Below are 14,188 nucleotides of genomic sequence, written 5' to 3' on the forward strand. Positions count from 1 at the left end.
ACACAGAACACACAAAGAACGAACATACACATAGAAAGGCATCACCAGCCAGCCCCCACCACACAGAACACAATCACCTATTTTGCTTAGCTTTAGTCGCCTCTCTTTCGCGTCTGAAAGTCTCTCTGAGATCGAAGATTCTCTTGTCTTCCTCCCTTTCGCGTCTGAAAGTCTCTCTGAGGTCGGAGATGCGTTTCGCCTTTTCGGAGTCCGGCAGCAACCATGGCGCCGCTTCGGATCCCAAAGGAATCGGCTCAAATTCAGAGAGAGAGAGGTGAGCAGCTTCGAAGTCCGGTAGCAACCACTGCGCCGCTTCGGATCCCAGAGGAATCGGCTGAGATTCAGAGAGAGGGAGGCGAGCAGCTTCGGAGTCCGGCAGCAACCACGGCGCCACTTTGGATCCCGAAGGAATCGGCTCAGATTTAGAGAGAGGGAGGCGAGCAGCTTCAGAGTCCAGCAGCAACCACGGCGCCGCTTCGAATCCCGGAAGAATCGGCTGAGATTCAGAGAGAGGGAGGCGAGCAGCTTCAGAGTCCGGTAGCAACCACGGCGCCGTTTCGGATCCCGGAGGAATCGCCTCAGATTCAGAGAGAGGGAGGCAAGCAGCTTCGGAGTCCGGCAGCAACCACGGCGCCGCTTCGGATCCCGAAGGAATCGGCTGAGATTCAGAGAGAGGGAGGCGGGCAACTTTGGAGTCCGGCAGCAACCACGACGCCACTTCGGAGTACGACGGAATCGGCTCTGATTCGCACACATCCATGTCCGAGAATAGAGTTTCTTCGACAATCGTCTCAGATTCCATCGAGGAAGACGAAGAACTCAATTGAGAGAGATCTAGGGTTTCGAATGGAGAGAGAGAAAGCCTTAGATCTAGGTTAGATAGGAATAATCTAGAACCAAGTAGGGAGAGTAGTAAAAAAAGAGTCTGCGTAATTAACTTAAAAATAAGGAGCAGCTAATTAACCCACATTCTTAATTAGGATGAATTAAATATGGCAAAGGGTAGTAATTAAATGAAACAAGGGAGGGTAAAAGGGTACAAAAAGCAGAGTAGGGCATTAAATTGTGGACAGTTTTTTGAAGGCAAGTAGGGCATTAATTTGTGGACGGAGGGAGTATTGTATATTGAAATAGAGTTTAAATGAATTAATAGGTGATAATTATATCAATAATACGTGTGTTCTGTACTGGTGACCACTCGAAAATAACTTCAAGGTTAAACTTGTTTGACTTAGAGCACAACTAAGATGGGTGACCCATTGGGAAATTCGTCTTAACGTGTTTTTGAGGCATGGATGAGGCTGAGGCTAATAAGATAAGACCTAATTCAATTATGTGTCTGTGTTTTCTCTCAGCCCTACCATTTTGTTGATGTGTATGTAGGCAAGGGTGTCTAAAGATGATTCCCAGTTTATCTAGCAGTGGTTTTAAAGGTCTATATTCGCCACCCCAATCAGATTGTATGGCTTTTATTTTGGTTTGAAATTGTCTTTCTATGAAGGCATTGAAGTGAAGAAAATGAGTGTAAACTTCTGATTTCAGTGTGAGTGGGTGAAACGTGTATAATCATCAATAAAGTGTAAGTAATATTTGAAACCTTGAGTAGAAGCAACTGGACTAGGTCCCCATACATCCGAGTGAACGAGTTGGAATGGAGCAGTAGTTTTAATACTAACAGATGGAAATGACATACAATGTATCTTGCCAACTGCACATGCTTCACAAAATGAAGGTTTTAGAGTAGATACATTTGGATTCATAGCTTTTAAAGCTAGATTTGAGAATGCTACTACATGGATGTCCTAACCTAGAGTGCCAGAGATTGACATCTTTATTTAGAACTAGAAGATAGGCTGCTGCAGTTCTTGACATTTTTATTTAGAGCTAGAAGATAGGCTGCTGCAGTTCTTGACTTGTTTGGGAGAGGAGAGTGATGAGATGTCTGGAGTTTGGCTGATTTGTGAGGAGGAGGTTGAGAGAGATGGTACAGACCTTATTTAAGAGTGCCCTTCAGTAGGATTTGCTTGGTGTGATTGTCCTTAACAAAGCATGAAGATGGGTAAAATTCAAGAAAAACACCATTATCAGCAGTAAGTTTGGAGATACTAAGTAAGCTCTTAGTAATTGCAGGAACTAGTAAGATATTTTTGATATGTAAAGGTTTGGAGGAATGTATTGAATTGAGAGTAGTAGAGCCTATGTGAGAGATAGGGATAGGGGAGGAAAATCGGGTTGCGGGTATCGGGTATACCCTCACCCGTCCCGATACCCGCGCGGGTATCGGGTACCCGATACTCGCAAAATTCGGGTGGAGGGTCGGGTGCGGGTATCGCATCCTAAAAAATTGCGGGTAGAGGGTACCCTCGGGTATACCCGCGGATACCCGCATTACCCGCAAATAACATTATAAAATTAAAATTAAATAATTTTATTAGATTTTACTTTTAGGAATTAACCCCCAAATCCCCAAAACTCCTCCTAGCCCTAATTTTTCGTCTCTTTCTTCCTGGCCTGCTGCGGTGCTGCCTGCCTCTGCTGAGTATTGCCTCTCGACTCTCTCCCTTCTCGACTCCGCCGCCGGCGCCGCTGCCCCGCGCCGGCCCGTCGTCGCCGCTGAGAGAAAGACGTTGCTGAGTCGCTGACTGCTGAGGCACGCTGCATCGCGCCCACCCGTCTCCGCTGCCTCGCGTTCGCACGTCGCCGCCCCTTTGACGCTTTCTTCCTTCGCGCGGTCGCCACCACCGCCCACCGGCGCTGCCCGCCTCTTCCCGTCTCCGGCAAAATTAAGGTAATTCCTCAAATAATTATTCATTTATTCTTTCAAAACAAAACAAAATGTCTAATCCTATTTCTTCTCCTTCTTCTCACATTTCCAGATTTCCAATCTCATTTTCTCCAACTTCACGCATCCAAGGAGATTCGCATCAGATGCGCTCCTCCTTTTCACTACTCAGTGAGTTTACCAATTGGCTATACATTAAAAATTCAATTTTTATCAGTCAATTCTCTGAAATTCCAGTATCTACTATGCTATTGATTGTAAAGTGTAACATTAATTAAAAATATAGAAGATGATTACATCAAGGATCATATGACAATTCATGAAAGATTTATCTTTGAAGGGACAATTGATGAAAGAGTAAGCGCATGTATATTCACATTTGTCGTTGTTTTGTTTTTGAGAGGTATTCACATTAGGCGTTCATATATATTAATATATACATGTTCATAAATCATAATTAAATTTCTTAAGATGGAAGCATCAATGAAATTAAATGGCTGTAATTTTACGAGTAATTTTTAACAATTATCTGTGAAGCTTGAGTTAAGATGCAGTCATGAATATGATCATGGAAATTAAATCGGATTTTGATTGTGCTTGCTGGATTCGTTTATAGATGATAATTTTGATTGTTTATATATTTGCTGAATATGATCATGGAAATTTGCTGAATATGATCATGGAAATTATATATTTGCTGAATATGATCATGGATTCGTTTATATATTTGCTGAATATGATCATGGAAATGGGTAAGTAAATTTCATTATTTTGTTTAATATGCATATGCTTTAATTGTTGATTGGTTTTGTAATATTTATTTATTTTGTATATAGTGTTAGCCCTTCGAGCTGCAGCGACGGGACCCACACAAATAGCTCAGACTCAAAGTGAGAGTGGGATGGTGTCGAGTCAGAGTTGATGGAGATTTTGTCATTTCTACACTATTAATTTCATTTTGAAACTACCTCTAGTACTATTACTTTATTATTGACTTTGTCTTTATTAGACTGTTGGATACTTGGATTGATCTTTCATAGGTATCAACCCTATGAAAGAAAGTCCAGAAGAAGTTCTTGGAAGCCAAGAACTATGTGGACCAGACAGAAGGCACGCTCCTACAAATCATGCCAACGGAGCGGACCATCAAGAAACCGATTCTCAAATCAAAAGAGAATCCCGGCGAGAAAAACTTTCAGGCGTACTCAGGCCAAAACCAATGAAAGTTTTAAAGATTGCAACTGCTGGACGTGCGGAGCAAAGGGGCATATTTCCACCAATTGCCCAGACAACAAGATTAGGAAATTCGAATCCACACCGGATATCGAAGACGCCATCTACCACCAGGAATTGATACCCGTGTATCAGTTCGAAGATATATCCTCTGATGAGAGTATATACGAGCAAGAAGAAGTCTTTAGTTCTGAAGATTCGGAGATGACCGATGGATCAACCGGAGACGAGTCAGACTAAAGAGGAACACGAGGTCCACCACATCCAGAAGGAAGATCAGAATGGATTTACTAGCCATTTTCTGATTCCACAGGAAGAAGTGGTGAAGAAGCTCGTGAAGAAACTCAATAGGGAAACTGGAGAGGTACAAACATACCAAGGGTTTTCCAACGGAAGATTGAATCGAGTTTTAAATAGCTTGATTCCATCCAAGAGGAAGCATCATGTCTATTTTGGTGTCACAAACCGAGAAATGGCGCTTCCAATTGAGATTACAAGTAATCAGGTGGAGATCCAGCTGGTTCCTGCCGAAGATATTATGCAGGATCTTAAGAAAATGAAGCCAGAAGTCGCAAGCACGATGAAATGGATTCATATTGGAGCAATTCAATTGGTGATCAAATCCTCTCTCTCCCCAGGGACAGACCAACCAATTGATGTCGCACTTTGCGACAAAAGGATCAGAGATACTAGAGCATCAGTTCTGGGAGCCTTTTCGGGCAATCTCTATGCCAAGAGGATTATAACCGAGTTCTACCCACAAATCGCTTATAATCTGCAGGATTCATCCTTCAGCCGAGCCCTGACCCTCTATCAGGACTACAAAAAGAAGGAGCTTATGACGGGAGGAAATAGGCCATACTCACTGACTTATCAAGTCTCGTATGCCTTATCAAATTCCCATCACACAGAGTTATTTCTGGGAAAAGAATTTATTGAAATTCCAGAAATATTCAAGGAGGTAGCCAAGGCAGTCAATCCAAACAGAGTGGAGATTCCTCAGATCGGAGAAATCGACATCGATATTGGAGACAAGCAGGTGCTCAACCATACCCAAAGTCTCAGACTGGGAGCACCAAGGCTATCATTCCAAGGAAATAGGCTAACTTCAGGGCCTATAACAAGAAGTTTCTCTCATTCATATGAGAGAAGGGCGATCCAGGAAACACCAGTCTCGGACATGAGAATCAAGCTCAAATGTCCCGAAGGATGGAGACAAGTTTCCACAAGATTTGATACAACAAACAGGGAGAACAAGTTTCCTTGTAGTTCGTTGTATTATTTGGCGAATCCAGGAGACAACCGATACATCGGAACTCTGGAGGTTGGAGGCTTTGAAATTCAGACCGAAGGCCAAGCCGGACAAGAAGCAGACGTCCTTATATTAGGACGAGATTTCCTTGATAAATATAAACCATGGTCATGGAAATCAGGAGGAATGGAGATCACAATTGGACGCCAAAGAGTGATGATCCAATGACAAGTTCATTCTCGATTTACATCTCTGTAGGGATGTTATATGAGAAATTCAAAGCAGAATATTTTGCTGCTTACGTGGATTCAGGAGCAGGAATCTGTACAGCAAAACGAGGAGTCTTTCCAGCAGAAGTGGAAGAAGATCTACCTCGAATTGCAGGAAGGGATTTCTCCAAAAAGATATTGCTTCTATCAAAAGGAGTAAAGCAAACAGAAATATTAATCGGCGGAGCAGGTCAGACACCTTGGTACAAGGTCAAGACTCCACCATTATTTCCATGATACCGGAGCAGATATATTATTCGGAAATAATTTTCTGCAAAGCTTCAAGAGGTACATACAAGACAATGAAGCCAGGAGGCTAGTGTTCACAACTAATTGTGATCACAAGATCATTGTGCAAAGGCTCAAAGGAGCTTTTCATCACTCAATGCCAATCAAATTCCGCAGCAAGCGTGGTGATGATGGCAGACTCCGGAGATCAAAGGAGATTCGGAGAAGTTTTGCTCAAATGCAGAACTGAGGGATTCCCAGATCTCTCCGAGGAAGAAATTCAAATCCTCAAAATATCCCTGATATCACACAAAGATATTAAGGAAGAAGAACAGGTGTCCATTGCCGACGTCAAAAGGAGAATCCAGAAGTGTTACCACGAGGATCCTTTGGCATGGTGGAACAAGAACCAGCTCAGAGCAACCTTGAAAGCTAAAACTGGAAAGGAGCATGAGTTCGTAAGGTTCAGACTTATCCTGATGAACACTCAAGATCAACAGGATATGAGGAGTATAATCAAGGAACACCTTGATTTGAAGCTGATCGAACCAGGGAAGTCGCCTTACAGCAGTCCTGGATTTCTGGTGAGAAATCATGGGGAGATCAAGCGAGGAAAGCCAAGATTGGTCATTAATTATAAGGGGATTAATGACATTCTTGAATTCGATGGATATTTCATCCCAAGTAGAGAACACCTTATCAACTGCATCAAAAGTGCAAGGGTATTCTCAAAGTTCGATTGCAAATCAGGTTTCTACCAGATTCGCATGGAGGAAGGGAGTAAGAAGTTCACAGCCTTCTCAACTCCACAAGGACATTATGTCTGGAATGTCATGCCAATGGGGTTAGCCAACGCGCCTCAGATATTCCAAAGGAAGATGGATAATCTCTTCAAAGATTATTCTTCGTTTATGTTTGTTTATATTGATGACATTCTTATTGCATCAAAGAATATTCATGAACATGTCAGGCATCTGGAGATCTTTGCGGAAGTTTGTCAACAAGAAGGACTAGTGCTGTCTGAAAAGAAGGCAGTCATTGCCACCCAGAAGATGGAGTTTCTGGGGATTGAGATCGATGAAACTGGGATAATTCTACAAGATCATATTGTGGAAAAAGTCCAGGGATTTCCGGAGGATCTCAAAGAGAAGAAGCAGCTCCAAAGTTTTCTCGGAGTTGTCAATTTTGCAGGGATGTTTATCAAAAACCTTGCAGAACACAGAAAGGTCTTCAGTCCACTACTGAAGAAAGATGTTCCATTCATATGGAAGGAGGAACATCGAGAGGGTATGAAGAAGTTGAAAGAGATTTGCAAAAATCTCCCGAAACTTTCAATACCACAAGACAAGGATGACTTGGTCCTCTACACCGACGCGAGTGATTTCTGGTGGGCAGCTGTGCTTACAAAGATCACCCCTTATGGAGAAGAACCTTGCAGATATTGTAGCGGTCTTTTCTCCGACAACGAAGCTGTGCGGTGGCACATCAACGAGAAAGAATTCTTTGCAGTGCGAAAGGCGTTTAAAAAATGGCCGCTTTTCTTACTTGCTAAAAAATTCGTTTTGAAAGTTGATAACACTAACGTTAAAGCTTTCTTAACAAAAAAGATTGAATCTAAACCTGAAAATGCTAGATTGCTTAGATGGCAAGCAGAATGCCAATATTATGATTATGATATTGTCATTTTGAAATCTGATCAGAATGTTCTTGCAGATTTCCTTACAAGGGATGGAGCTCCCTGAAGTGGAGGCCATCGAGGCAAAACAGGCGCAGCTCTTTGAAAGTCTAGAGTTGCTACAACAAGAATGGGAAAAGTGTGTTCTACACACCAAACAAGCGGGAAAGATACAAGCGGCTGACGAAGCCCAAGTATCCAACCAAATCAATGCCTGCTTCATGAAGATGTTCAGTCTTCAGGAAGTACTCAACAAGCCGCTCTTGCGCGTTATCCGAGATAATCGGATTAAAGCAATGCTTTCCGTACAGGGCGGATTACCTGTAGCAGGGGATTCAAGTACCCCTAGCACAAGTCCTGAGGCGATGGTTTCACAGCCAGACCCTCGAGGAAAAGATGTTGTTAAGGGGTCACACCCTGAATCAACATGTCAACCCTCCACCTCTGGGGTAAAAGAGGGAGAGATCAATCTTAGGCCAATGGCAGGCCAAGTTAAGGTTGATACTGATTTTATTGAAATTTCTCCTTCTTGGCAGATGTATCAAGACAGGTGGGAGAAACTTCTCACAAGGAAGGGCATTAATCTGGGAAATTGCCGGGTTGATGTTGCAGGCAAATATCCACGGGTTTGGACGACTCCAGGAGCCAATCCAAACGATGTCAAGGAATGGTATGAGTTTGGGGCGTTGGCCTCAGTTTATACCACCGCTCCAGCCTTCACCGAGATCAAGGGACTACCCAAATGGATCCAGAAAACGGTGTTTGATACATGGGAGAACAACGAGTCCCTCAAAAGGGGAGATGTTCTGGAATTGTACTGTTTCAGTGCAGCACCAGAGCCAGTTGGAAAAGGAATCCGTGAAGCTATCCACTTCATCAAGCTTCGGAGACCTGATACGGGAGCCCTTAACCGGATCAAAGTTCCCGACTTCCAGGCCGCAATCGTCTCAACATTTACGGAGGATCAAATCTCCACTAGACGAGCATGGGGTCTATGGATCTGTCTCACAGAGATGGACAAAATGAAGTCCAGATTCAAGTTCTACCAAAGCTCGGATCTGGGAACGTTCCTAGTTAATACCATGACAGGAACAACGACTCCTTTTGCCGAACAATCTTTCGAGAATAAACGGCAAATGTTGTGGGAAAACAGGATAGCGGGGAGCAAGGAGACTCGTCGCAAGTTTTGCAATATGGCTCATTTGGGCCATTGGATCGAGAAAGTCTGCGATCAATGCTCATCGCAGAAGGAGCCGGAATTCGGCAAAGGATTCTTTCCAAAGCCGGACAAAAGGAGGTTCCGGTCTGATGAACATGATAAGCATCAGACTCCAAAGGGAAGAACACCTCGGGCACCAAAAAAGTAAGGTGGCCGACAAAGCAAAGTGAATCATGTGATTCACAGCAAGGATCGCACCCACAAAAGAAACGACAAAAGTGGGTGGAATGACAAAGGACCACTCACCAAACGCTCCAGGACAAACGTGAGTGGAAGGAAAAGCAGCCGGCCCCTACCAGCATTATTACAAAATGATAAAGCAAGGGCCCAGCACCATGTGGTGACACTAACAAATGTTGGCAATCAAGGCCGACAAAAGAAGGTGGATGTCATATTCAAGAAAGCTGGCCACAAAGATGGAATCCGAGGCCACCAACCGAGCAATTATAGAGGGGATCAAACCTCTATATAAACACAAGTGCTGGAGAGAAGAAGGCATGGAAGAATCAGAACACATTTTCACACACCACTTCCCCTCTCTAGAAAAATTATCTTTGTAATTTTTAATTTTCAAAGTTTTTTCGTTTTAGTTTTAGTTTTTTATTTTATGTACACAAGTATTAGCTACTATGAGTAGCTAAACAAGTTTGTCTCCTCCCTTGGGGAGTATTTTATGAAATAAATTAAATTTTATATAATTCCTCTATAAACACTTTGTTTACGTCCAACTATTCCGGTTGAGTAGAAATATTTTCTTTATTTTTCCAACAAAGTATTGAGTCGACACTTAGTGAAGGAGAAGGGTTGCAACCATCTCTTGCGAGTGTGTGGTTGGTGCGTGCCGGGTGGGCAGACGAGCCGTAAAACGCAACAAGACCGACTCCTGAAGAAGACCAGTCGACAAAGGTATAATGTTGGTTTAAATTTAAGAATTATTTTGAAGTGTTACGGAAGCATGTTGGGCCTGATTAATCTTTAAAACTGAAACTGTTTTATGATGAATATGTAGATGATTTGTTAAGGGGTAGTTTTGGTATTAATTATAAGTTGGATATGGTTGATTTATGTTTTGTGAAAGTGGGTATTTTTGATAGATAAGTTATGAAGGTGGGTATTTTAAATTTTGACCCTTTCTTTTTTTAGTATTTATTATCATATTTTTTAATTATAAAATGTCAAATGTCATTTTCTTATTTGATTGAATAACCGTTATTTTATAACCCAATATTTTATAGTTTTTTATTTAAACTTTTTGTCCTATTCTACGATCGAGCGTGAATAAACATAGTCTCAAGATCAATCCGTACAATGTTCCTAAACCAACTAGAGAAATCACGAGACCACCACATAAGTTGCTCAAAGTAAAGTGCAGATTGCACTAAACAATGTATTACTTTATTCGTCGTACTTCCTAAATCTCCCGAATGTCATTATATAAGAACACTCGATCATCCTTAGGACCAGCCATAACACGGGCAACAAACATATAGTCGATATAAATGGTAATCGGAGCCAGTCCAAACTCCATGCTCATCACGATGTCGTGTTGGGTTATTTTTCTTAGTAATTGACTGTCTAATGTCTTTCTACTTTGTATTCCGTTTTGTTAGAGCATATTTATTCTTCTTAGAAATGTTTCCAAATTATTTATCTATACTCTCTTTTTGAAAGTATTATTTGTCTCTTCTTGACATTGACATATATTATCTTTGTATGTAAATCGGCTAAATATTTTAAAACATATAAACATTGGAAAGAAAATACCTAAATTAATTTTCCATGATTTTTGAATTTTTAAAAATTGTAACTTATTTGATCTATAGGTGCATTCGGGATTATATTATTTTGGTGTGAAACAAAAGGACGAGCTTTGAATACAATATGATGTAGTTTAATATTCTCTCCATTCCGATTATCTTGATTTAATTTTTCTTTGGGAGTAATTTTTCTCTCTTTTATTCACTTTTTCATCTATTACTCATAACACACTAAATATTACTCCCTCCATCTACGAAAGTAATAATTTTCTACAGAATTTGAGCTTAGCTTTAAAAGGCTAAGTCAAAAACCCACCTGAGTGCACCATATGAGCATCAACAACCCTTGCACCCACTCCAGCAATGGTATTGCACTCACTTGGGTGCAATGGATTTTATTTTATTTTTGATATAGTTTTATTCTAGTTTCCATTTTAAATTTACAATAATTGATAAATTAAAATTTCATTGAATTCAAATTCAAATCCTACATCGGCTACTGCCGATTTTTTTTTTTTCTTTCAATTTTCCTTTTTTTTTTGGTTTGAAAAGGGGCGCGTGTAAACACGCCCCCTCCTTCGCTCCCACAGGCTGCTGGTGCGTTCCATCGCCCCACCCCCATTGCACCCACAGGCTGCAACGCCGGCGGGTGCGATAGGCCGGGTTCGATCCGGCCTTCGCACCCAGCGTTGGAGGTGCTCTAAGGTCTACCATAGAAGAGCACACTTGATTGCTTCTTCATGGTAGAGAATACTTTAAAAATAACTTACAACTCTCTTGTTTTCTCAATGTGGGATAGCACCCCACATTTTCATTTACAAATTGTTATCTTTGGGCATTTAATTACTCATTCAATTCTTAATAGATTTGAACAAGTAAATATACTAAATTAATTTACTCAACATGTAGATTCCAAAAATATCATTTAATTTTATTAATTACCAAAGTAATTATGACATTAATTATCTATTTATTCCAACATCCAAAATTTTTATCTCAAAATAATCTGAAAGGATTGAGTATTGTGTTGTATTCTATTAATAAAACTACATCATTTTGAATTTGGGTTAAAAATGTCAAACGACCTTGTATTGGATTTATAGAAATACGTCATTTTATTTATCAATCGGAATAATATAGATCACACGTTCGATTGCCACTTAAATGTCAGCCTCATTAAAATTTGGAGATATTAAATAATAATAATAATAATAATAATAATAATAATAATAATAATAATAATAATCGTAGAGAACTTGTAAAATGAGCTCAGCCCAAATTTTTTTCTTTTCTTTTAGGGTGCGTTCTCTTTGATTGTAAATTTATCATGAGACATTGAATGATAAATAAAATTTCACCTTTTAAATCATTCCTTTCTTTTTTCACATTTTCTACTTGACCCTTACTCATTCCTCATTTATAATACAAATGAGGAATAATATTATTCCTCAAAAAATAGTGTGATAATATTATTCCTCCTTTGTAATATAAAGGAAGAATGAGTAAGGGTGTAGAAAATATGAAAAAAGAAAAGAAAAATTTAAATGGTAAAATTTTATTTATCCTTCATTTTCCCATAATAAATTTACAACAAAAAAGAACTCAACCTTAAACAAAAAAATGAACTAGTATATAAATTTCCCGAGACTAAAAATTGCGGAGCTGTTGACTAGGCGCCACCTGGGTCCTCTGTACGACGTCGTTTTCGATGGCTAAAACCCTCCGCCAAAACCACCCCCATAGCTTCCTTGCTGAGATCTCTGTGAAGAAGAAGAAGAAGAAGAAGAATGGGTGGTAAAGGCCCTCAGCTCTTTGCCCACAAACCGAAAAAATGTATATATATTCAGAAAATCGTTTTGCTTTTTATTTCGATTTTGGTGCTTTATTCTGATCGATCTTATTTTCATTTCCTCATTTGTGATAGCGAAGCTGAAGGCATTTGTGGCTCCTCCTCCTCCGCCGCCGCCGCCTCCTCTACCACCGGATTCGAAGGGGTTCTCCCGCAGCCGCTATTGGGTTCTCGTACCACTCGTGTTGGCCCTCAATTTCTCCATTGGAGGTTTTCCCCTAATTATTTTCCTTTCTAAAAATCTCTGTATCTGCATTTGCTGGTTTTTATATTTACTTAATTTCCTTGTGTGTGTGTGTGTGTGAACGGAGGGCGGTGGCTTTGAAACCTAATCCTTACCCTAAGCTTTGTGAATTAATCTTTGTGATTTTTCGCGCTCTAATTGTTATATCAGTAGGAATGAACATGTGAGATTAGGTTTCTTGAGCTTTTGAGATTGTAATACCTCAGTGAGATGTAGGAAGATAGCTCTGTGTAGAATGTGTAGTGTAGTGTAGTGCATACACCTTAATTGTGTGAATTATATGAATAACTGTTGCTGTGGAAAGTACCTTGTTCATCACATTATCGATGGCAGGCGAATTAAGCTATACAGTAATGCACGATTTAACATGATGTTAATGAGTTGGATCTCCAAAGATTGAAGTGTAGGATTACATCATATTTCCTTCCAAGATGCAAAACTTGAGTCATTTAGCAGTATGACTCATAAGTCATAAGCTTCATAGATTGACAGCTTTTAGTTCATTGTTGTTTTAAAGTTTTCATCCTTGCTTCATGCTTATCATAGCCTTAGATATTTCTACCTATTTTGTCTTTACAATTGTCTTCTTGAAGAGTTATTTTTGTAACTAATTCTCCAGACTCTTGTTTCCTCGCTTAGCATTTGAAATTTGGAAACTTGTAGTTTTGTACTGAAATTGCTCGTCTCAGTCAGAGATTTGGGCCCCAAACTGTTGAGGAGACATTCTATGAGTATACTGTATCACAAACTTTTATGAAGAAATGGTTTGGTATTAATCTTTCCACCTATTTCCAATATGTTAATTAATCTCTGTTGTTTCTGATGCGTGTCCCAACTCCCAAGTATCGGCTTTGCTTACTCCTCTCTGTTTTGGCGTACGTATTGACATTATGAGTTTGTTTTCTCTATTTGTTGGTATATTGAGTCATAGTCTATCTATTTACTGTACCACAAGGAACCAACTCCTAACTTTATTTGTGGAAAGTTTACTATAGTGCCCTGATTGTTGGACTGACTGGAAACATGTTGTGCAGCCTATGTTCTTGTGAAGACTACGTTAAGAGATAAGAGAATATCAGAAGAGGAAATACCCGAGGAACTTACTAGTTCTACATCTACATCTACAACGTAAGTTGTGCAAATGGATGCTAGAGGTGAAGAAGAAGGTGAAGCCTATAGACCCTAGAGATGCTGAAGAGAAAGTGCATTCATGAGGAGAAAGCCATTCTGAAATACTACTTCATATCAAAGATCTCACGAAGACCGTTGAGTAGATTTTCTATTCACCAATAATCTCATTGGTGGTGTTTACATTTTGCAATTTTGAAGTGATACTTTGTTATATTGAGATTGATCTAATATTGTTTAGATTCATCTGTGGAATGCCATGGATAAAATTAAGAAACAATCTTTAATATAGTTTTGACATTTTTTTTTTGGTGGTATTTTATAGGTAATGCATTTTCCTAGTCTCCTTAATGTTTCATGGTTGATTAAGGTGGTTTGATATCAAGAAACATCATTTTAGGCATTGTATTAAAATTATAACAATTTAAAGTCATAATTAAATGGTCAGTGGAATTGTTGGTGATAATATATAGATGTACTTTCTGAAAGAAAAAAAATGGAATACACCTAAAGGAGTAAATGGGAAAAGTGTTCGAATTTATGTGGTAAAGA

General features: G+C 39.9%; 2 protein-coding genes across 3 annotated transcripts; one reads left to right on the plus strand and one right to left on the minus strand.

The window, feature by feature from the left end:
* Positions 1-73: 73 nt before the first annotated feature.
* On the minus strand, positions 74-802 carry LOC131009663 (uncharacterized). Its single transcript, XM_057937078.1, has one exon. The coding sequence runs from the start codon at positions 800-802 to the stop codon at positions 74-76; it is 729 nt and encodes a 242-aa protein (XP_057793061.1).
* An 11,304-nt stretch (positions 803-12,106) lies between these two features.
* On the plus strand, positions 12,107-13,953 carry LOC130991548 (CASP-like protein 1D1). 2 transcript variants are annotated; one of them, XM_057915830.1, is made up of 3 exons: positions 12,107-12,248; positions 12,340-12,474; positions 13,543-13,953. In XM_057915830.1, the coding sequence occupies exons 1-3, from the start codon at positions 12,203-12,205 to the stop codon at positions 13,638-13,640; spliced, it is 279 nt and encodes a 92-aa protein (XP_057771813.1). In that variant the 5' UTR covers positions 12,107-12,202; the 3' UTR covers positions 13,641-13,953. The 2 variants fall into 2 exon arrangements, with proteins under 2 accessions (XP_057771813.1, XP_057771821.1); XM_057915838.1 differs by having other exon boundaries at positions 12,131-12,209.
* The last annotated feature ends 235 nt before the right edge of the window (positions 13,954-14,188 follow it).

This window comes from Salvia miltiorrhiza, chromosome 1 (genome assembly GCF_028751815.1).
Source record: "Salvia miltiorrhiza cultivar Shanhuang (shh) chromosome 1, IMPLAD_Smil_shh, whole genome shotgun sequence".
Classification (NCBI taxonomy): Eukaryota; Viridiplantae; Streptophyta; class Magnoliopsida; order Lamiales; family Lamiaceae; genus Salvia; species Salvia miltiorrhiza.